Below are 21,300 nucleotides of genomic sequence, written 5' to 3' on the forward strand. Positions count from 1 at the left end.
AAACATGTGTCTAACTTGCAAGGCAAGTTTCTCATATGCTACATGGCCAACTTGTACCACAAGTGGTCAACATATGCAACATCTAGTTCACTTGTAAAAATAAGTAGTCAACATGTACAATATGAAGCCAACTTATTAGCCTAATTTTTAACCTATCAATCACCTACAAACAAGTATAAAATCAAATTTGCATTCTTAAAGCTTCTAAAAAGCTTTTCCACAAGATATTATCAAATTTATTTATTTTTACTTCTATCTAATTCACATTATCATCACGATTACTTAATCCAATGTTGATTTCCATGACAATAATATTATATATTATTTTTGATTTAAATTTATTAACTCGATTCTATTTCACTCAATTATGATTTGCATGTGTGATAATTTATTTCTTCAAATTTAAGAGTAAATTTATGTTTTTTTATTATTATAAAATATTATAATAATTTAAATTTTAGAAATTTTAGAGATTTTAAGATGCTATTAAATCCAAATAATATTTAAATTATTATTTGATATAACTTTAGTACAAAAAGATTTAATTTATAAAAATAGAATAAAATAGAAGAAATAAAATAAAAAAAAATAAGTTTTTAAAATATAGTTTTAAAACATTTATGATATATTTAAGATTAGGATTTTATGATGCTAATATTTTATAAAATATTTTTGATACTATTTTTATATATGAATTTATTGTGTATATGATTTGATATTAATTTTTTATACAAATTTTATTATTTCTATCAATTATCTTATTATATGAAAAGTGTACAATGATCAATTATTTTTCTTTTTTAACAATAATTTGGTACAATAATATGGCATTGTTTAAATTTTGTTGTTTGTAATGATTTTCTATATTTAGAAAATATAGAGGATTTTTTTATCTTATGGATGTAATATGCTTGATTTTTTTATTTTAAATTCATTTGTCAAAGAAATAGTTATTTGATGGACTAAATAAAGTAAAAATAAATTATTAAATGTGATAATTTATAATAAATTTGAACTTAAAGATCATCTGAATTTTTTTTATTAACTAATCAATCAAGATGCAAAGAAATTTCTATTTTCTTTTCTCTTTTTTCTTTTTGTTTAAGGATTTTTTTATAATTGTAATACTTGCAAATAGAATTTTTATTTCTCTAAAAGACTCTTGTTTACAATCACTACAATTCTTCTCTCAATGTCTTTAATGTAGTCACAGATCAAAATTAAGGTTTTTAAAATTTAGCATACTTATAATGCTTTTGTAGGATATAATAAATTAGTTTTGAATTCTTTTGATTATAAATAGTCTTTGTAGTAAGACTCATTTAGATATATATATATATATATATATATATATATGAAGCATTAATTTTTTAAAATTTTAATTTTGTTTTACTTAGAAGTAAAAGAAAAAAAATTATGATACTATTCAAGTTTCTTATTTTTTTATTTTTTTATATAAGTAAATTTATATTAAGAATGGTAATTACTTGTAGATTTATAACATCACATGTGAAACATGCTCAATTACCTTTTTAGGTCATTATAATAATTATATTTTCAATTACCTTTACATTTTAGGTCTTATAGAAAAAGAACCAGAGAACAAATTTTTGCCCCACCTTAAAAGAAGTCTCTAATATTTTTTTTTTTCTTTTAAATATGTAGAGCTTTGCATAAGAGATAGTAAGCCTTTTATTATAAGATAGTTTAATGGATAAATAAAGTTGTAGCTAATAAAAGGATAAAAGGTACTTTATGTATCTACAAAAGTATCTTAGGATTTTGTAAGATACTTAGTTATTAAGTTATTTAAGTTTAGAAATTATATTAGAATCTTAAATATTAAATATTTAATATTTAATATATAATATCATATTTCTAATTAATAATATTAATATTTAATAGCTTTATAAAATTGTGTATAAAATCTATAAATAATTATTAACCCTTATATAATATTTATAGTACTTATAATACATAATTTATGTTTTTATAATAAAATAAAAAATAAAGTAATTGTTATTAGCCATATTTAATACATTTTATACTACTATCTAATTATAATTTTTTAATATAAATAAGAATAACTTAGAATATATATATTACATTATATTATAATCGTAAATAAAAACAACTAAAAAAAGAAATTATAAATTATAATAGAAATAATTTACCTTAATAAAGTGCATCAATTATCTAAATTAGTATAGAAGAGTTGTAAAAATGTAGTAACTACATGTATATATATATATATATATATATATATATATATATATATATATATTTGAAGCTTGTCTAAAATCTAATTGTAGATGTAAAACCAACTTAAATAAATAACATTGAGTAATAGTTGAAAAAATCCAAAGTAATTGAATCTTATCAAACAATCATATAATTTTACTTATTTTTTATATGATATTATATTTGAATAGTATATATTGGATTTAATAAGAAGTAAAATAGATGATTTTTAAATTTCATGAATTTAAATTAAAATATCAATAATTATTAAATAATACTAAACTAATATATATATATATATATATATATATATATACACACATCTTACATGCTATTTCAATAATAGATATATTTATTTTTATATTAAGTTTATAAAACTATTTATCAACCATTTTTATAATAAATTACTTTAATTTTTTTTAAATATTATTGTATACATTTTTGAAATAGGCACAATTGATTGTAGTACCAAAACAACAATCATTGAAATGATTAATGTGCAAAATGTAGTTTGCAATTAGTTGTTCTAAAAACTAGTGCAAGTTAAAGAATAAATAAATAAAAAATAAAAAACATATATTTTTTGATAGCATGCAAATTCATACTTGATATTTATATATATTTATATAAATACATATACTTATTTATATAAATATATATACTTATTTATATAAATATATATATATATATATATATATATAACTATAAAATAATTATAATTATAAATTTTTAAAAAATCACAAATAGATCCTTCTTTTTTTTGAAAACAATATATCATCAATACATTAGTTGACTATAGAGGTCATTTGAAATAAAGAATAAGTTTTCTTAATATTTTTTTTTAATTAAATTTCATAAATATGATTGAATCAATTTTAAAATTTTAAAAATATTCAATAAATTTCTCATATATTATTTTATTTCAGAATATTGAAGATTGTTTTTTAAAACACCATTTCAGTTCTTAACGTTTTAAAACATTTAAAACACTCTTTATTTTAAAAATGAAATCTCAAGCCAGATACATTAATTTTTATTTTAGTAACATAAATAAAATTCTTGCTTCAATATATAATATAAAAATCAACTGATATCATTAAATTTGAATATTTAATAAAATAATAAAAGGTTTAAAAATAATTAAACTATTAAAACGTTTAATATGATTCAAGCTATATTCATTAATTATTACTTAATTAAACTTATTAATTCTGTAAATTATTTTAAAAAAATATTTTATTTTTTATATGTAACATAACACATTAAGTATAGTAATGTGCAATAATGTACGCTTCTATGAAGCGGGGTGGGGTGAAATCTCACTCTCGAGAGAGGGCCCCAGCCCTCGAATCCCAGGTGTCACCCGGGTGAGATGAAATCTCGAGAAAGAGAAAGTGGTCCTGAACCCTTGAATACCGGGTATCAAGCGGGGAACCCCTATCGCTGTGGCCATCATCTGGAGATGGTGCATCACAGACAGACAAGGAGGCCATGCATGGGGCGGGTGGAAGCCTTGGCCAGGCTCCTAGACCCCGTCCCTATTTTCGTTCGGAGACGAACGAAGACCGTCGAGAGGGACGACGGAAACCGCGGCGGAGACGAAGAACAGGAATCGCGGTGACTGCCGCGTGACTTGGTTCTGCCAGCGTGCTCCCCAATTGCTCCATCTCGGCGGTTCAACATTGTTGAAGCGGAATCACGAGCTTGGATATGATGGCGATTGGCTGATTCTGGCGTAGAAGGGCGCGGGGAGGGCGGAGTCGTCTCCAATCATTAGCTGGGACGGAACTTCTGGCCGCATTCTTTACGTCCGGCTATGGCGATGTGCCACTTCCATTTTTGGATTCGGGATCATCATCATCGTCATCAGCATCATCATCGACAGCACCAGCACCAGCACCAGCATCGGAGCAGCAAACTCTTGGTCGCGATTGCGTAAGTGACTTTCTGTGCAGGTGCTGTGGATTTGGACATACAGTAGTGTGGTAGTGATGGGATCGAAACGGAGTTGGGACAGGGACAGGGCCTGTAGGTTAGGGGAACGCTGTACCGCGAGATGACGACTAGTTTGGAGTGCTAGTTTAAGGGATAAGTTTAGTATCTAGGTTTGGGAGGGAGACTAGGCTGGTGCGCTTGGAGGATGGACCGCGGAGAGCTCAGTAGAGGGTAGCGCTTGAGCACAGTAGGGCGTCGGATGGTGGCAGCATGTTGAAGATTCGAGGTGCGTGCGTGATGTGGCGGTGTTTTCTTTTCCCTTTTCTTTTCTTTTCTTTTTTGCTCAAGGGGGCACAGCATGTTAGGGTGATGATGAAGATGACGAACACGATGATGTTGATGTTTCCCTTTCGAGAGTCCTAGTGAGAAGGAAAGGGATCGTTTGGGTGTGAGTATGTGAGCATGGCAGTTGTACGGTGCGAGAGAGTGGGAATGTTCGTGTCGGCAGATTTGGGAGTGTTTGGAGACGTCCAATAGATAGACAGTTGTGTGAGAAGGTAGATGCGAGGGCAGAGGTGTCAGAAGGTTCATCTGGTGTTTCTTTTTGTCTCTGTGGTCTGAATTTTGTGCAGTGTCGATTGAGATAGCGTAGTAGGGCATGGAAAGCACATGATGCAATTTCTGAAACCCTAATTAATGGCATCTTATGTAGGTCAGAAGTTTTGGACGAGGGTAATAGTAAGTGTTCTTACGCGGTAGAGTTGCAGGCATATGGAAATGTGGAAGATGGCAGAGAATTTTAAATGCAATGTAAGCTCTTGCGTGAATGTCTCGTATCCCCTGACAATTGGCTTTTAGGTTAACGCTTGTTTGTAACCTTCTGTTACAGAAGAAAGTATTCGAGTCAGATTAGAAAGAATGAGGTGCTGGATTAGAGCTATCGGATTTTGTAGGAAGAAAGTAGTTGAGCCCTCCTGTGATCAATCGATTTACAGCTCTAGGTTGTGCAATGCAGGTGTTCACTATTGTTGTGAAGGTTGCTATCATTATGGTGAATTGACCGTTGGCTCTGAATTGTTATTAAACATGGACCACCTCTGGTTTTATCCTTGAGGGTTGATGGAGAACTCACTTTCCACTCTCAGTTTGGGGATTAGAACGCAGAGGTTGAGTGGAAGACATCATACAGTAAGGGGTCGGTCCACAATCTCGTTGACAGATTTGTCAGACAGATATGGCTCCTACTGTAAATTATTCTGATTCTGATAGGAGGGGAGCTCTGGAGGGGAATCATGTGACAGGCTTTCCAAATGAACGAGAAGGTACTGTGTCGTCCACCGTCGAGACAGGCGAAATGCAGCAACCTGGATCGAAGTTAAGCAGTGAAATTTCTGAACAAGGAATGACATCAGAGATCCCTGCCTTGGACGACGGGAGGCGACGGAGCTCTCGTCTCAAAGGCAAGGCTTCTTCAATACATGCGGGTACTGATGGTGGAAGTCCCCCTGTTATTAAACAGCCATCAGGTAGTGGAAGAAAAGGTAGGCGGAAGAAAGCTCCTACAGCAGAGAGTGTGCAATGCATTGGGGATTCGGTTGAGGAATCGAAGAACGATGTTAAAGTCGGAGCTTTCCATCAGGATTCGACCATGAAACCTGAGAACGCAGGTGCTAGTCCAGTGGAAGTTAGAACCCCAGTAGGTTACGCTTCGATTTGTGGGGAACCGACATTGCCACATGAGACTGGTGAAGCGAAAACGGCAAGAGTCAAGAAATCAGAGGACCTTGGTATCCTCGATGATCCCCTTTGTGTGGTTAAAGAGAGTGCTGGAACCACTGGACCCGCCACACATACAAGAGGGGATTTTTGTGACAGTAATATATTTGAAAATCTTCAAAGTATTGTGATATTACATCCAGAAGAGAATGCAATCCACAACGAGGTTCCCAGTACATCCAGAAGTGAGGCCCGAGAAATGATTGAAATACGAGTTGCAGATTTGCCGGAGGCGAACCTAAAGGATGAAAAATGTAGGCAAGGATGCACTGGACTTATCAATGCTAATTCTGAAGGTACAAGTCCTGTGATATCCGATCATAAGGATGTCACAGCCAGAGTAGACGTTCAATCACGTTGTGAAACCATTTTTCAACTCCCCAAGGATCTGACAGAAATTGAGGCACAGCCTCAAGTGTCGGATTCTAAAGAGGAGGATGCGTCGAGAGAGAGTAATAGCGCCTCAAAAGCAGGCGAAGACGCATTCAAACTAAACGGGAATGACGGAGAGGATTCGAGTTCTGTGACCTCTCGGGATGACGTCGCACATACCACAGCTGCAAGCGTAGATAAAGACAGTAAGGTCACATGTGGTGATAACGCAAGAGGTGGTAAGCGCCCTAACGGGCTTTCTCTTTCCTTTGTCGTCTTTTCTAGTGCTCGATCTGCTATTCCCGTCTTTTTATTTGTGCGACATCAAATGATAAGAAAGTAAACCTACAGATACTGCTACTGGTCCTTCGCAAACTGCTCCAAATGTTCAATGGGATGTGTAGACAATTGGGTGTTTTGAATCGTTTGCAGGTGCTACAAAACTTGCATCTAAGGCCTCATCAAGCGATGTACACATGGCCAGGAGTTCTGAATTGCTAGCTGAAAAGACCAAACACTTACAATCTGGGAAAGAGATTTCTATTTATTTTGAGAAGATCCATGATTATGATGACCATGTGGGAAGTAGGAGCAGTTCAGAGGCTAAAATCTCAAGGGTATGTCCTTCCAAAAGCAGAACATTAACTCTCGGTTCTCAGGCCTTAGAAAATGGGAATGATGGTAATCAAAAGACATCCTCAAGTCCTTTGGAAGAGAGACCGACGTTGCAGACAGCTTTAGAAGCTGCCTGCCCTCAATCAGGTAACATATTTTACAACTAAGTCACATGTGCTAAAAACTATAGAACTAAACTGGAAAATTTGACTGACCTTCAATATAGTTTGGGTTAGCACTGTCATTCACACCGTGTAGTCCTTCGAATTGTATGTGTCTCTTTTGGTTTGTTTTTCAAAAAATATACAAGTTCAATTTTTGAAATCTATTGTCAGTTTGTTGTAGTGAGGATGATTGACGTAGAGAAAAAAGTTGGGAAGTGACATGAATCAGAACTTTTTCTGTCCTAGGTGTAAGTGAATTCTTCTGGCATGAGGTACTGTGTGGTGTCCTAGGTGTAAATTATTGCTGTCTCTTCTTCTTTTCATCAGGTGGAGTAGAAGGTGCTTTGCTGCTTGACAAAAAGTCCGACTCACTCAAATCAGTCAATCAAGAGATAGACGTATCCACTGGTGATGTTCCGGGTGCCGTGAAGGCTGACAGCAGTGTTGGTGAGTTGCTTCATACTCTTTGACCAGTTTGAATCTTCAGGGTGAAGCCTGCTTCTTTTTTCTTTTTCTTTTTTGAGATTTTTTTCTCCTTTCCGTTGTCTATTTTTTAGAGGTCCTTTACTAATGCCTTAATTGTGTTCTGTCAGTGGTTACAGAAAGTCTCTCAAGGCAGACTAAAAATACTGCTGTTGGAGAAGACGATTCGAGTGGTGTAACTGAGGGTGATGAAAACACTACTAGTGAGAAGGTGGATGAGAGCATTAGCATCGACTCTAAAGCTGGATGGGTTAAGTGTGACGATTGTAAGAAGTGGCGTAGCATTCCAGTGGAGCTTGCTGAGAAGATAGGGGACACAAATGTCTATTGGTAAATTTTCTATTTTTGACCTTTGGGTTGACACGCAAGTATCTTCGATAGATTTATCTGATTTGTTTTGGCTGATGATTGTTTCATTAATTTACTGTAACTATTTGATAATTTTGTTGAGATTGTTACCTTCCAGAATACTTTCAAATAGGTTTGATAACCCATAGGGATTATCTTAAAGGCAAAATTTTAATAGCGATCATCTACGAAATAGGCTGGATGCCCACTATTGGATCTGATTTAGTTTTAGTGCAAGGAATCATTTTATGTTATTCTGACTTATTAGTTTTCCACTTGCAAGGATGACATCATGAAGTAGATGTAGGATGCTATTTGAACTTTTCAGTCGCCAGAATAGAAGTTCAATGTCTAGTATCTAATGTGTGGCAACTGTCGCTTTATTAGATATTAATACTGGAAAGATATTGACTGTTGATTACTCTGGACTTGAGAGCAACTATGCTGGACACTGCCAGCTGAAGAACCCTTGTTGAGCATAGGGTTACTAATATTGGATAGGGACAAGTTTTTTTGTAGTTTTTATCGAAGACTAAGCGAAACTTCTTTCTGCAGGTCATGTAAGGAGAATCCGAATAAGCAGTTCGCAGATTGCTCTATCCCTCAAGTGAAAAGCAACGAAGAAATAAATAGAGATCTAGGAATTTCTGAAAGCTCCTTTTGTGATGAAGATGAAGATGGAAAAGAAGATGAAACCTGTGATTCTAGGCCCATGTATAACGGTATACAAGGTGCGGGAGTGATTAATGTTCTATTGCCATTTTTTCTATTTGTACAGGATTTCATTTAATATCGTGCAATTCATATCCTTAGTTTTGACATGACATTGTATGGGTTTTTATTTGGGATTTTTGAGATGGAGTTTTAAGCTGTGGCAGAGAATGGACAAGCTGTGTGGACGCTTATAAAGCGAAATATTTTCAAACACCGCAACCAAAAACACCAAGATGCTGATGAGGTAGTTTTGAATGAGTTCGCATACTTGAAACCTGTTTGGATGTGAATAAAGCGAGTGCAATTAACAGTGTATGTTTTTTGGTGTTTAAAGTTTTCTTTTGTATTTTTCCCTCAGGCAATGGTATGTCAGTGTGCGCCTCCTAAACCGGGGGAAGTTGGCTGCGGCGAGGACTGCTTAAATCGAATACTCAATGTCGAGTGCTTGCCGCAACAATGTCCATGTGGACCATTGTGCACAAATCAGCAGGTGTGTTTAGAATGTTGGCTTTCCTGTAGTTTAGCGCTTGATGGTTCCTACATTCCAGTATTTTCTTTTCGTCTTATGGATAAGAATTTGTATCGGGTTTCTTTTGTTTGATTTTTTTCCTTTTGCGTGAAAACAAAGTTTGTTTGCTTTGAGGTCTCATGATGTCTTATATTGCAGTTCCAAAAGCGGACTTACGCAAATGTGGAACTATTTCGATGCGGGAAAAAAGGCCATGGACTTCGAGCCCTGGAGAACATACCAAGGGGCACATTTATCATAGAGTATGTTGGGGAGGTACGTCATTTTTTCCCTCGAGCAAGCTTGGTTTCTTTATTTTCTCTGTGTTAGGTCATGCATGATGCTTGTTGGAGTGATGTCAAGGTTCCTGGTAGTAGAAGTGTTATATAATGTGTAAGCTAATCTTTATGCAGATGAGTTGTGTTTTGTTCAAGATTTGTTTTCTTCTCATCTGTGCCTTTGCATTCTTTTTCTGTCTTATCATGTGGCTTACCTTTCTTTCGTTGTCCGCTTCAGTTAGATCGTCTTTGATTTGTGCAATGACATTTGCTGATTTGCTGCTTCTTTTTCCAGGTGTTGGACATGCCATCTTTTGAAGCGCGTCAAAAGGAATATTCGATGAATTCTCAAAAGCATTTCTATTTTATGACATTGAGTGCCAATGAGGTAATCTCTTGCTTTGACATTGTGATCACTTTGTAGAAAGATGAACTTGAGGTTTAGCAGTACAACTGTGGACCTTTCGAAGCAAGTCTATGTCGTCCTCGCCACTTTTCAAATAATTATTGTTATCCTCTGAGATGTCTAGTTCTTTTGAATTGCCTCGACGTACAATTCTTAGTTAAAGTTCAGTCCTAAAATTTGTGCTTTCTATCATACATGAGAGTTTTGAAGACTAGCGATGTGGATGAACGCATCAGATTTTGAAATGAGATTCATCAGCTATAAAAGGGGCTCCGGTTTTGCAGATTATTGATGCTTGCAATAAAGGCAACTTGGGGCGTTTTATTAATCATAGTTGTGAGCCCAACTGTCAAACGGAGAAGGTACTCGAGTTGAAATTCTGCCACTCGGAGGATGTCATCTTGTTTCTGTGCTCTCCCTTGTTTTAAAGACATTTGAATTGTTAAATCCTGGAAATATTATAATATTTTCTTAGTGTGATTTTTAGACTTGATTATCGTATATTTTTTTGGTATACTCGCTTTTTCTACTCGAGCTGGAACTGGAAGCTTCACTTAGTTTTTTGTCAATTGAACTAATTATATTTCACGATTATGGATCAAATAGTCGCAGAGTGACAGAGGTTTGCAGCAAGTAGGTGCAGGTGAATTATCGGAAGGAGTTTTTATAATGATCTGTCTTTTTCTCACTTGGGGTGCGTTTGGTTGTAGTGGATGGTGGACGGTGAAGTCTGTATTGGGCTTTTCGCTATCCGTGATATAAAAGAGGTACCTCTTTTAGTGTCCCTTGTGGAAATCTTTTTAATTTTTAGGTTGATAATGATGAAGTAAGACGTCGTTTTGAACATCGCTTGTTTTTGTTGAAGCTCTAAATTACTTGAAGTATGAGGTATCGAAGGCAACACTTTGTTTTAACAACATTGATTAATCTTTGTACAAGTAGCAAGTAGCTAAACATTGTCGTATCGCTGTCGCCAGAGAGAAGAGGTCACCTTTGATTACAACTTTGTACGTGTTGGTGGCGCTGATGCCAAGAAGTGTGAGTGTGGTGCAAGTAAATGTCGAGGTTTCATTGGGGTTGACCCAGACACTCCACAGAACGTTGTGGATGTTGATAGTGATGATGGAGAGGATCCAGAACCTATCATGTTATACGCAGAAAGCGACGAGGAACGTGATATTGCAGCCGGGAAATCAAAAGAAGGGGCGGCAAAGAAAGCAAGAATAACAGCAGGCAGTGAGAGCATGTACGATAACAATTGGAAATTTGGAGGAGTGAAACGTAAGTTTTACTCAGGAAGAGCGAAAGACCTGGTAAGCCCGAAGAGATCAAGACGAGTAAAGACAGCAGCAGTTTCTAAAGTAGGAAGCCACAGATCAGCACCATCAAGACTTTTTGCTGCCTCTCGCTTTGGCACTCGCAATACTTACCACAGTGATGGTATGAGACTGACCACTTCACACATTTCTCATTATTTGCTTTGTTTTATCACGTCTTACCTTTTTCTTGGTTCAATTTGTGCATACTAGGGCGAAGTTTTGTAGTTTTTAAATCTCTGGGAATACTTGTTACTACCTGTTGTGTAGCATAACACTTAGTAACCTTCTCACACTTTGAATGGTTGTAAAAATCTGAGTTCCTTGTGTACAAGCATGGCAACACATGTTGTCTGTGTAATTCTTCAGCATATGGAATAAGTAACTTCACACTCGTGCAAACCTCGTGCTTAGAAATGATTGGTTGTTATCCAATGGTGTAGCAATTCTGTTAGTTATGCTCTGCTCTTGTTTTTGCAGTTGAAGAGAAATTGGGAGAATTGACGAATGAGTTTGGAGGGCTTCGAAAACAAAAGGTTAGTCATTGATGCCCCTACATTAATTCTTGATGCTTACGTTAGTGGTCCAGATCTTTGAAGCGCTCGAGATATTATGCCTGTTCTGTTCTGTTCTGTTCATTCCGAAATATATAGAGACCCCTGATATGATGATCACTTGTGATCGCAGGACGCTGCAAAACAGTATCTAAAGCTGTTGGTGCTTACAGCAGCTTCTGGTGGCAATGTGAACGGGGCTGCTGCCTGCAGGTTTGTGATTCATTTATTATATTTTTTAGCTCTCTTTTTAGTTGTTGTGTAGTAATAATCTAGTTTGTCGATGCTTCAATTTGAATTTTATAACAAAATTTGAATGGGAAAAATCCTCAATAGTTTCTTCATGGCAGCAGTGCTCGTGACCTATCGATGCTTTTGGAGGCACTTCTCAAGACTCAAAAGTCGAGTTTGCTGAAGGACATCATGGACAAGAATGGTATGGATTTAGATTGCTGTTTTATTAGTTCTTGCAGTCTTATTTTATGACGCAACGTTAATAGATACATACACAAGTTACGTTTGTAATTTCATACACTTCATAGAAGTCGTTATGATCTTAGTGCCGTACCATAGCTATGAATTGAAGCACGATGAACGACTTTAGATCAAACATTGTGAATGTCTCAATTTCTGTCTATATTGTGGCGTGGAGTGCAGGTTTACAGATGTTTCACAACTTGCTTAAGCAGTTTCGGAAGTCCTTCGAGAAGAGACCAATCCTTCGGAAGCTGCTTAAGGTTCTAAGTTTCACTCCGAACTTCCTCTCATGATCTGGCTTACTATAAATGCTTCTTCATGAGCGTGTACCGGCAGTCACGTCAAGTTGCTATAATGATCAGTGCTTGAATGTCTAACGCTGATAGTTCGCATTTTCCTTGCAATTCATGAAGGATAAGTTGATGGTAGTGCAGATTTGATTGCAACCCTTTTACTCTCATTGCTAAGATGAACAATGTGCAGAGAACATGTAATTTCTTTATGTTCACTATGAGATGTTTTTATTACTAATGTATTATAGTTTCTATGTTTAAGGTTTTGGATCATTTAGCAAAAAGGAGGGTTTTAACAGTCGAGCACATTTTTAGCCCTCCGCGATCAGGCAATGAATGGTAATCCTGTTAACACTTGTTGGTGGTGTTAATTGTATTATACCTATCTTTTATTTTTTTTTTACTATCACTGACTTTTCTCGCCATCGCGCAATCATCTAAGTGACTAGCAATAATATGTTCACCGCCTGCTGACCATGGTTCTGACCGTAACCATGTGTGTATGTACAGCTTTTCCGACACACTCTTTGACCTTTCTAGGCATGATGATATGGAGGTATTTTTCAGCCTGATTTTATTCTTTTCTTCGGCATGAATGTTGTGATGGTAGTGGAGCTTGTCAGGTCATGTGTGCGTCAGAAAATTTCTTTGTCTGTGAAGATGCTCATATGTTGACCCTCGAATTAATGATGCAGGTTCAGAATATGGCTCGTAATTTTCGGAAACTATATGTTCCACCGCGGCCTCATAAGCCTGTCGTAAATACTGAACGGCCCCTAGTTAAACCACATTTGCCACAAACGACTGTTACCCTCCCCTCACCCTTAGTGATGGAGTCTCCTCAAGTAGGCTCATCGGCTAATAATTCAGTGGAACAGCCAGTAGAAGGTAACTCAGCAAACCCTCCTACAGGTAGTGGGCGGAAAAGGCCAAGTAGGTGGGACACTGTTACAGATTCTGATGCACCCTATGAAGCAAGCGCGCCATTAGGGACGCCAAACCCAGCGCTGTATGGCGCTGTCCATCATCAGCAAGTCGGTTCATCAGAGCAGGGTGCTTCCGGCTTCACACCCAGAAGTCATCTTTCAGCAGCTTCAGGTTCGCAACAAACATCTACGACTATTTCCTCAGATCACTCACAAAAGCCTTCAGTATCTTCAACGCCAGCAGGAATACCAGGACGAGCTTCAGGACCCCCTCCACCTGCTCAACATCATGCTGGTCATCATGTAGTTCAGGCTGGGGGATTGCAACATCAAGGTTTTCCACCTGGTCATATTCCCGTTCCGATGCCTGGTCAAAGACCAGCCATTTCTCCTGGGCCCGTACACTTGGGCATGCCTAGGAATCCCATGGGTAATGATACGCCTCCAATGTCACAAAGACCATGTATTGGAGGGAAGCTGCTGAGACCAGATATGGTATCTGGACCACACCCCATGCAAGGCGGCCCCTTGCAAATACCAGCAGTCGGTATGCATCCTTTACCTTATGCATACCATCGAGGTCACCCTAACCAGGCTGTTCCACTCGTGCCCGCTATGCCCTCCGTGCAATGGCCGATGATGTACCCTGTGTTTGGCGGGGCTTCCTTTCCACCGCCACCTCAACCTCAACCTTGGCGACATAGTGGCCCGAGGCCGATGGATGGTTTTGCTGGCCATGCTTTTGGGTTAGGCAGAGAAGGTTCTGAAGACAGTAGAGGTCAAGCGAAGCATAGCTATCCCGTCTCACAAAGCTCGAGTATGAAAAGTACGAGTAATGAGCCGAGAGAACCAGAGACGGCAGGAGAACCTCCCATACCAGGAATGTCCCCTACAAGCCTCCGAGGCAATCGTACGTTAGAAAGAACCATTGCCGGGTTACCTGAGCCAGCACAACGTTCTGCTAGGTCTTACAACGAAAGTAGAGTTACAAGGTTAGAAGCTCCTCCACATACTCAAAGAGAACACGAGGCAAAGACAAGGGGTTATGATTCAAATACGATGAGTCGTTCTCGTAGCATACCAAGCGATGTAGTGTCTATACAACAGGTCTACACTCACCCAGAATATAGGGAAGGTGTGCAAGACAAAGGCCAAAGAGAGATGAGTTGGGATACCCCTGAATGTTCAAGCTTCCACCACCATGTAAGCTCTTGCATTTTGCAGCACCTTTTCCAACTTGGATGTGTGAAGTTAATTGATTATTCATCGAAGTCGTGTGAGTTCATCTCTGATTTCCTATGAGTTATGCAGGTGTCAGGTATGGTACGTGCCCGAGTTGAGATGAAACAATTGGTAAGTGAAGGCTTTTCAAATTTTAACAACTTGTTAATGATTAAATCGTTTTATGGCACAGTAATCTGATTGCTTTTCATCCTGTCCGTGTTCAAAGTTATCTCACTAATGGATACTGTTCTGATTCTTAAGGTACATTATAAGGACTTGGAGAAGTTTTGCAGCAAGCTAACTGAAGTCGTCACTCGTAAGGAGATCAAAAAGCATAGAGAAAACAAAACACAGGTGAAGATATGCTCTGCAGTAATGGTTAGCATGACGTTCATATTCCATTGTTGCGGAAAATAAATTTGGTAGTTAATATAAAAAGTATGTCTGGTTGTATGCAGGGAATGACGAAAGTAATCCTCAGAAGCAAACTACTGGAGAAGGTGGATGCTTACGTAGACTTGCAAATTGGGCTTTATAGTAAATCGAGCAAATTGAAGAGTGGCGAAGGGCAGTCCTGAAGGAAGCCACCAGCATCTGGTCCAGTTCAGCGGCTTTTGTACAGTAGTCCCAAAGAAGCCCCACCCAACTTTTGCGTTCTAGTGTAGACTTATTCTTCGAAATAATGGCAACAAACACGGGGCACCGCTTGATGCTTGTGTCCCATCTTACAAAAATTTACAATGTTGTGGCAACCATTTACCCCAGGTTAATGAAACAATTTTCTTTTCTTCCAGTCCCTAGAAATTATATGGATGATAGGAGGTTGTTTCTGGGGTGGAGCTGCTTGAATTGTTATTTTTCCCTTAATCGTCGACACGATTAGGTCGCAGGTGTTATAATGTATATCACCGTGTTTTCTGTGCGGTTATTCACACTGCTCCTGATGTTCCTGACCTATGCAGGACCAGTCAAAAATTCTTTTGATGTCTACTGCACACTTTTTTATTCTAATCTGTGAGTTACATGCTTCTCGTCGTGATTAAAAAAGAACTAGTTGTCTAGGTAACGCCAAGGTTAACAAGACAATCACATTCAGGGGGAACTTTGTAATTCAGCATAGATACTGGCATGTGTCCGCCATGCAACTGTCTTTTCAAGCAGCTAAAAGTAATCCATTGTATTGTGAACTGGTACCAGGTCACCACACTAATTTCAAAGGCATCACCCTATCAGCTTGCCAGTTGCATCCATCAACTCGAGAAACGGGAGTAAGAGGTGCGAAATCTTGTGAACCAGATAAAAAGATTTCCTCAAGTTTGCTGTTTTTGATTATCTTGGTTGAAGTGTTCAGTGTCTACAGTATACTTCTAATGTTCTCTATCACAAGCAGTATGGTTTTGCCTTCGTCGACGTCGAGAGATTCCCATTTTGATATAGTCTTGCTGCACACCTGGCTTTCAGGATTTAGGCTTTTTATCCTGGGATGTTTTGTTCTGACGTTTCTAACCTACAACAGATATTTCCACAGGCAGAAATTCAGACCCTAGAGTTTGTGAGCTTCTGTTGTTTGTACACTAGGTTCAACTTTTGAATAATAATGATACTGATATGTTCAGTAGCTAATCATATTGGTTTAACGACGGAGGAGGTGCAATATCCTTTTCCAATTCAACTTGTTCCCTTGTAAGCAGCTGAGTAGATTCAGACTTGGGCTTTTATTGTCCGAGTTCATCTTCATCCAAGAGAAATTCCTTCGCAAGTCGGGCTAGTGAAGAACGTTGATTCATATTTGCCTAGGCTGTAGAATAAGAAATAATTTTTTTTTTACGGCTAAAATCTTTCAATCCATGTTATATGACAACTCCAGTGTAGTCTTGTGTTACTTCTATAACCAAGCAGATTGTAAATTATCCCACCAGTGAATGATATTATACAGTACACTGCAAAAACTCAATAATCAAAGAATTAAAGTGTTGACTGTTTATTGGCGGCTCTTTGGTGTTGCTATGCTCTTTTGCATCTCTCTATCAGATTTTAAGCAAATATGGCCTTTTCAAATCTGATCTATTTTTTATTGTGAAGTATAGACTCTTCGCACAGTCGGAGTGGTTGCCATGGGTGGTATTGAGAGGAAAAGTGTTCTATTTTATGATATGCAGAATATTGGCGCCACAATGCTACTTCATCTTGCAATTTGCACGTTTGGGGGACTATACCTCAATTGTATATTTGGAAGCATGCGTTTCATGAATTCGATGTAGAAGATTATATTGTTTGGAGTTTGTTCATTCCATTCATCAAAAAAGACTAACAATATTTGTCATGGTCATTGGCTTAAACTGAAATGACGAGAAAAAATTTGAAGTTACAAAAGTATAAATACGGATGTAAATGAAATGTAAAAGAATGAGATATGAACCAGCCCAGCTTTGATAGAGCTTGTGTTACTTCACAAAGCGTGGTTTCAAAGAGCATAGTTTTATCTACAAGCAACGACGACTACATGCTCGAGCCAAATCACACGTTACCAACGTCAGGACCCTGGCGAGCAGACAGATTAGTCGACGCAAAATTGCATATGGAAAAGATTCTTGAATTTCCAGAATCGACCCTCTCCAAATGTCAACTACAGGACTCCATGAATATTAAGCATTTACACTATTTTAATAAACTGTCGAAGATGACCTGAAACGCCAGGTAGTAGAGAATGAAAGAAATATGAAGGTCAACTAATTCGTATTGAAAAGTTACAAAAATGAGCCTTACTAAGGACTCTTTAAAATGGTCTCTGCAGAATGCATACCTTATGAAGTGGGAATGCTGACCCAACTGAGTAGAAAGGGTGCCCGTCGGTCACATCCTCCAGAAAACTACTATGTCATGAATGAAATACCAGGAGAATCGACAGCCTCCACATTTCCGCGGCGTGGCTGTGCAATATTGCAACCCACTTGGAACGTGTCCAGAAACCAACTCACGCACATGTACAAAAAATAGCATGTACTGCAGGTTTCTCTATCCAAAAAATCTCAAATAAAAATCATGCTTCCACGATCTTAATCTAATTCCAACATTCGCCGCAGCTAAGCCATTTTGTGGCAATCAAGGAGCACCACAGCGTTTGTAGGAGCTCATTTCAGAAGCTGACGCTTGGAACGTTTCACGGAGGAAAAATGTTGCTGGTATCTAGGGTGAGACGAGTTCAAACTTCAAATATTACATCCACCCCCAACATTTGCGTCATTATCTCTAAAAGTCTTCTTCGGTAGCAGCGCGAGCTCTCTGAACTTGCAAGCAAGGTAGCCACCGGCACAAAACTCACCATCTATAACCTACAGTCCCGCAGATCTCTTGAGATGTCTCTTGAAATCCATAATATCACCATTCCACCTAGTGATCGTCTTTTTCTCGCACACCCAGATCTCTTTGGCAACCTGATTGATGAGCCTGAAGTCGTGACTGACAAGAACAAGACCTCCGTCCCACTCGTTAAGAGCCTCAGCAAGAGAATCAATAGTTTCAATATCCAAATGATTAGTTGGCTCATCCAGAAGGAGCAGATGGGGTAGTCTCCACGCCAACCACGCAAAAATAACACGACTTTTCTGCCCATCAGAGAGATTGCCCATAGGCATAACTTGAGCTTTACCAGTGAGTCCAAAGCGCCCAATGGCAGACCGCATCTTCTCTTCCTCGAGGCCAGGGTACTCCGACATCATATACTGAAGTGCTGACATTTCAAGGGATAAGGTCTCTGCAAGGTGCTGATGATATTGAGCAATTCGAAGATGATTGTGCCGACGGACCATACCATCCAATGGCTCCAACTCACCAGTCATGAGTTTTAAGAGAGTACTCTTTCCAGCTCCATTGGGTCCCACGAGGGCTATGCGAGAGTCAAGATCAACGCCAAAGTCAACCTTCTCATATATAAGCTGATCGGGTGTGTAGCCAAACTTCAGATCAACAAACTGAAGAACGGGTGGTGGCAGTTTTCCAACATCCGTAAACCTGAAAGTCAAAACCTTATCCCTAACAACCTTTTCTGCGAGTCCACCTCTTTCCATCTTGGCTAGCGTTTTCTCTTTACTTTGAGCTTGACGAGCGAGCTTTGCAGAACCGTGCCCAAATCGAGCGATATATTCCTTCATAGCTGATATCTGCTCTTGCTCCCAACGATACTGCTTCATCTGATTCTCTTCCAATTCAGCCCTTGTTTGACAGTACTGATCATAATTTCCTGTGTAAAACTTGAGCTGTTTGTTTTGCATGTGAATGATGTTTGTGCACACACCATTCAAAAAATCTTGGGAGTGAGAGACAACAACCAGGATCCGCTCAAATTTCTTCAGGGTCTCCTCCAACCACACACAAGCCTCCAAATCTGGACAAGAGATCAATAATTGGAAATTAGCGCAAATTCCAGAAACACAACTCGCAGTCTCCGGAAAGCTGTACGTGCAGATAACCTGAAAATGGAGATCAAATAAGAGGTGGTAAACGCACCTAAGTGATTGGTGGGTTCATCCAGTAGGAGGATTGTTGGGTTCATGAACAAAGCACGAGCCAAAGCAATCCTCATTCTCCACCCTCCCGAAAAGTCTCGCGTCTTTTTGTTTTGCATTTTCTTAGTGAATCCAAGACCATGCAAGATCTGGGCTGCCCGCATTTCTGCTGTGGCAGAGTCCATGGCCTCCAACCTCTCATAAATACGCTCCAAGGGCTCGCCTCCACCGTCATCCTATTTACATTAGACACTGTAATGTCAAAGACCAATCGTAACAACAATTTGTACACATGTAGAATGCTGATCATGAATGATGAAATTACACCTTATTGGATGCCCAATTTAAAAAAATGAAGCTGATACTCACTTGTTGGGAGAGCTTCTCAGCCTCTTTCTCCAGGAGAAGCCTCTCTGAATCCACATTCATGACAGCCTGAAGCGCCGTCATGTCTGTAGCGTCGATCTCTCTGGTCAAATGGTATATATCCATATGCTCCGGGATTGGGACTTCTCGAAGACCGATAGCGGTCAAAAGCGTAGATTTTCCACAACCGTTCAGTCCAAGCAAACCGTATCGTCTGAAAGCGATGAGAGGAATGTCAGCTACTGCTTACACTAGGTGATTCTGGAACTAGTATCAGCTTTGATACTAATCTAACACTCACTTCTTCCATTCTGTGATTGCGTTTCCAAGAGGACGAGTAAATGAGAGAAGTCTCTAACCTTCCGTAATTCAGTTCCAAAGTTGAGTCTGCCACCAGCTCGTGACCATGGAATGTTACAGATAAGGACTCGATCTGCGAAAAAACGGAAAAACCAATGAATCTTGTGGGGAACCCTCAACAGTAAAAACCAATCGTCATCTGATATCGCAACATGACAAAAGATAGTGAAAGACATCTCCCTGTCACAAAAATCGAATAATGACACTTCTGCCACTGTTATGGGTTGACGTACACCTGCAAGAATAAATAGGTAACAAAACAACAAACTACGTTCGAACTGAATAAATAGTATTAAATGGCACATTTTCAACATCCATAATGTGTCACAACCCCTAAGAAGGCCCTACGCCGTGGAATCAAAGAATTCCCTTGACCTGGAGTTTGTAGAAACTTACGTGGATATCTCTTGACTGGGCATGAGATGCTAGAACACCCGTACAAGTCCGGTCAGTTATGTTAGCAGCAGCCAACTCTTCCGCCAGGGTGTCCGCAGAGGTACCGTTAGTGACATCTTTCAGCTTCGTCTGTGCAACAACGGCCGCTGATTTGGATCCACGCTTCTCGGCAGCAGCGAGCTTTTTGGCCGCGGCCTTCTTCTTGCTGGCGTCTGACACCATTGTCTCGTGTGCTAGAATTCAAACGAGCACAAACTATGTTCTCCTCACTCCAAAGATGGATCTGCGATTGAGAAGTAATTCATCAACCGATCAATACACAGGGCACCACCTCCAGTGTAAAACAGAAAAATGATAACAAGCAAATCAGAGCGGGAGTTTAGAGATGGTTAGATCTGGTAGATAAGATAAAAACAAAAAAAACTAAAACTAAAACTAACAAAACAAAACAAAAATACAACACAGCTATACAAGTACAAAAAAGCAGCCACGACCTCGTACCACTACCTTAACCACATATGCGTATACTATATATCAAGGACGAAGAACTGCCCAGTCCAATGCGAAATCGGAGAACCGCACGAAAAGACAGGTCTATTTCGTAATTCACACAAAACACATATCTTAAAAGCAAATTCCCAAGTGATAGACTAAACATCGATTACCGCCTTCACTTAGAAACTCACATCATGTGATTGAAGTTCACCGACCCAACAATTCACGCTACGTATCCGGAAACTCCAACCGGAAATGCACTGCAGCACCTTACCCTAAACAGCCCCGCAACCACAAACCCCGCCTCGAAAAAAACCTACCGCAAAACCTAACATGAGAGAAAAACGAATCTCGACCACCACGACGACGGGAGCGAAGCATCGAACCTGTTCGCAGTTGTTGCAGTGCCTTGACAAATCCGAGGAGCAGAGCGGCCGTGCAAGATTTCGCTGCGGCGGAGTCGCAGCCTTGCAAATGAGCAGAGGCGTATGCGCTCGTCGCACCTCTTGAAAGGGAAGTCGACCCATGTTCTCGTCCCCACTGGACGG

At 38.7% G+C, this 21,300-nt stretch overlaps 3 protein-coding genes across 6 annotated transcripts; 2 read left to right on the plus strand and 1 right to left on the minus strand.

Moving 5' to 3' along the window:
• Positions 1 to 4,176: 4,176 nt before the first annotated feature.
• Positions 4,177 to 15,423, plus strand: LOC112282055 (uncharacterized). Of its 3 annotated transcripts, none has more exons than XM_090254239.1 (23): positions 4,177 to 4,462; positions 5,192 to 6,563; positions 6,757 to 7,086; positions 7,431 to 7,550; positions 7,697 to 7,916; positions 8,490 to 8,665; positions 8,813 to 8,892; positions 9,007 to 9,138; positions 9,316 to 9,432; positions 9,730 to 9,822; positions 10,125 to 10,202; positions 10,551 to 10,607; positions 10,818 to 11,280; positions 11,637 to 11,692; positions 11,844 to 11,923; positions 12,064 to 12,146; positions 12,368 to 12,447; positions 12,743 to 12,819; positions 12,991 to 13,036; positions 13,176 to 14,609; positions 14,718 to 14,759; positions 14,892 to 14,984; positions 15,070 to 15,423. In XM_090254239.1, the coding sequence occupies exons 2-23, from the start codon at positions 5,411 to 5,413 to the stop codon at positions 15,166 to 15,168; spliced, it is 5,109 nt and encodes a 1,702-aa protein (XP_090110365.1). In that variant the 5' UTR covers positions 4,177 to 4,462; positions 5,192 to 5,410; the 3' UTR covers positions 15,169 to 15,423. The 3 variants fall into 3 exon arrangements, with proteins under 3 accessions (XP_090110365.1, XP_090110363.1, XP_090110364.1); XM_090254237.1 differs by having other exon boundaries at positions 15,089 to 15,423; XM_090254238.1 differs by lacking the exon at positions 4,177 to 4,462 and having other exon boundaries at positions 5,264 to 6,560; positions 15,089 to 15,423.
• LOC112282075 (uncharacterized) lies at positions 15,256 to 16,941 on the plus strand. 2 transcript variants are annotated; one of them, XM_090254247.1, is made up of 3 exons: positions 15,256 to 15,395; positions 15,828 to 15,905; positions 16,790 to 16,941. In XM_090254247.1, exons 1-3 carry the CDS (start codon positions 15,371 to 15,373, stop codon positions 16,939 to 16,941), a joined length of 255 nt encoding a protein of 84 aa, XP_090110373.1. In that variant the 5' UTR covers positions 15,256 to 15,370. The 2 variants fall into 2 exon arrangements, with proteins under 2 accessions (XP_090110373.1, XP_024375034.1); XM_024519266.3 differs by lacking the exon at positions 16,790 to 16,941 and having other exon boundaries at positions 15,828 to 16,256.
• A 397-nt stretch (positions 16,942 to 17,338) lies between these two features.
• Positions 17,339 to 21,219, minus strand: LOC112282058 (ABC transporter F family member 1). The gene is made up of 6 exons (XM_024519220.3): positions 21,139 to 21,219; positions 20,258 to 20,540; positions 19,861 to 19,934; positions 19,505 to 19,715; positions 19,137 to 19,371; positions 17,339 to 19,014 (listed from the first exon to the last, which is right to left on the minus strand). The coding sequence occupies exons 2-6, from the start codon at positions 20,477 to 20,479 to the stop codon at positions 17,963 to 17,965; spliced, it is 1,794 nt and encodes a 597-aa protein (XP_024374988.1). The 5' UTR covers positions 20,480 to 20,540; positions 21,139 to 21,219; the 3' UTR covers positions 17,339 to 17,962.
• Between the last annotated feature and the right edge of the window lie 81 nt (positions 21,220 to 21,300).

The sequence above is a fragment of the Physcomitrium patens genome, chromosome 1 (assembly GCF_059467195.1).
Source record: "Physcomitrium patens ecotype Gransden chromosome 1, ASM5946719v1, whole genome shotgun sequence".
Classification (NCBI taxonomy): Eukaryota; Viridiplantae; Streptophyta; class Bryopsida; order Funariales; family Funariaceae; genus Physcomitrium; species Physcomitrium patens.

Excerpts from the sequence above, each read along its gene's own strand:
- LOC112282055 (XM_090254237.1), top strand. The coding sequence starts at position 5,411 with ATGGCTCCTACTGTAAATTATTCTGATTCTGATAGGAGGGGAGCTCTG. Across the intron at positions 8,893-9,006 it reads AACACCAAGATGCTGATGAG|GCAATGGTATGTCAGTGTGC; the intron begins GTAGTTTTGAAT and ends TTTTTCCCTCAG. Across the intron at positions 9,823-10,124 it reads TGACATTGAGTGCCAATGAG|ATTATTGATGCTTGCAATAA; the intron begins GTAATCTCTTGC and ends CCGGTTTTGCAG.
- LOC112282075 (XM_024519266.3), top strand. The coding sequence starts at position 15,371 with ATGTTGTGGCAACCATTTACCCCAG. Across the intron at positions 15,396-15,827 it reads GTGGCAACCATTTACCCCAG|GTCACCACACTAATTTCAAA; the intron begins GTTAATGAAACA and ends AACTGGTACCAG.
- LOC112282058 (XM_024519220.3), bottom strand. The coding sequence starts at position 20,479 with ATGGTGTCAGACGCCAGCAAGAAGAAGGCCGCGGCCAAAAAGCTCGCT. Across the intron at positions 19,935-20,257 it reads CCCAGTCAAGAGATATCCAC|ATCGAGTCCTTATCTGTAAC; the intron begins GTAAGTTTCTAC and ends GTTTTTTCGCAG. Across the intron at positions 19,716-19,860 it reads TTGGAACTGAATTACGGAAG|ACGATACGGTTTGCTTGGAC; the intron begins GTTAGAGACTTC and ends CATCGCTTTCAG.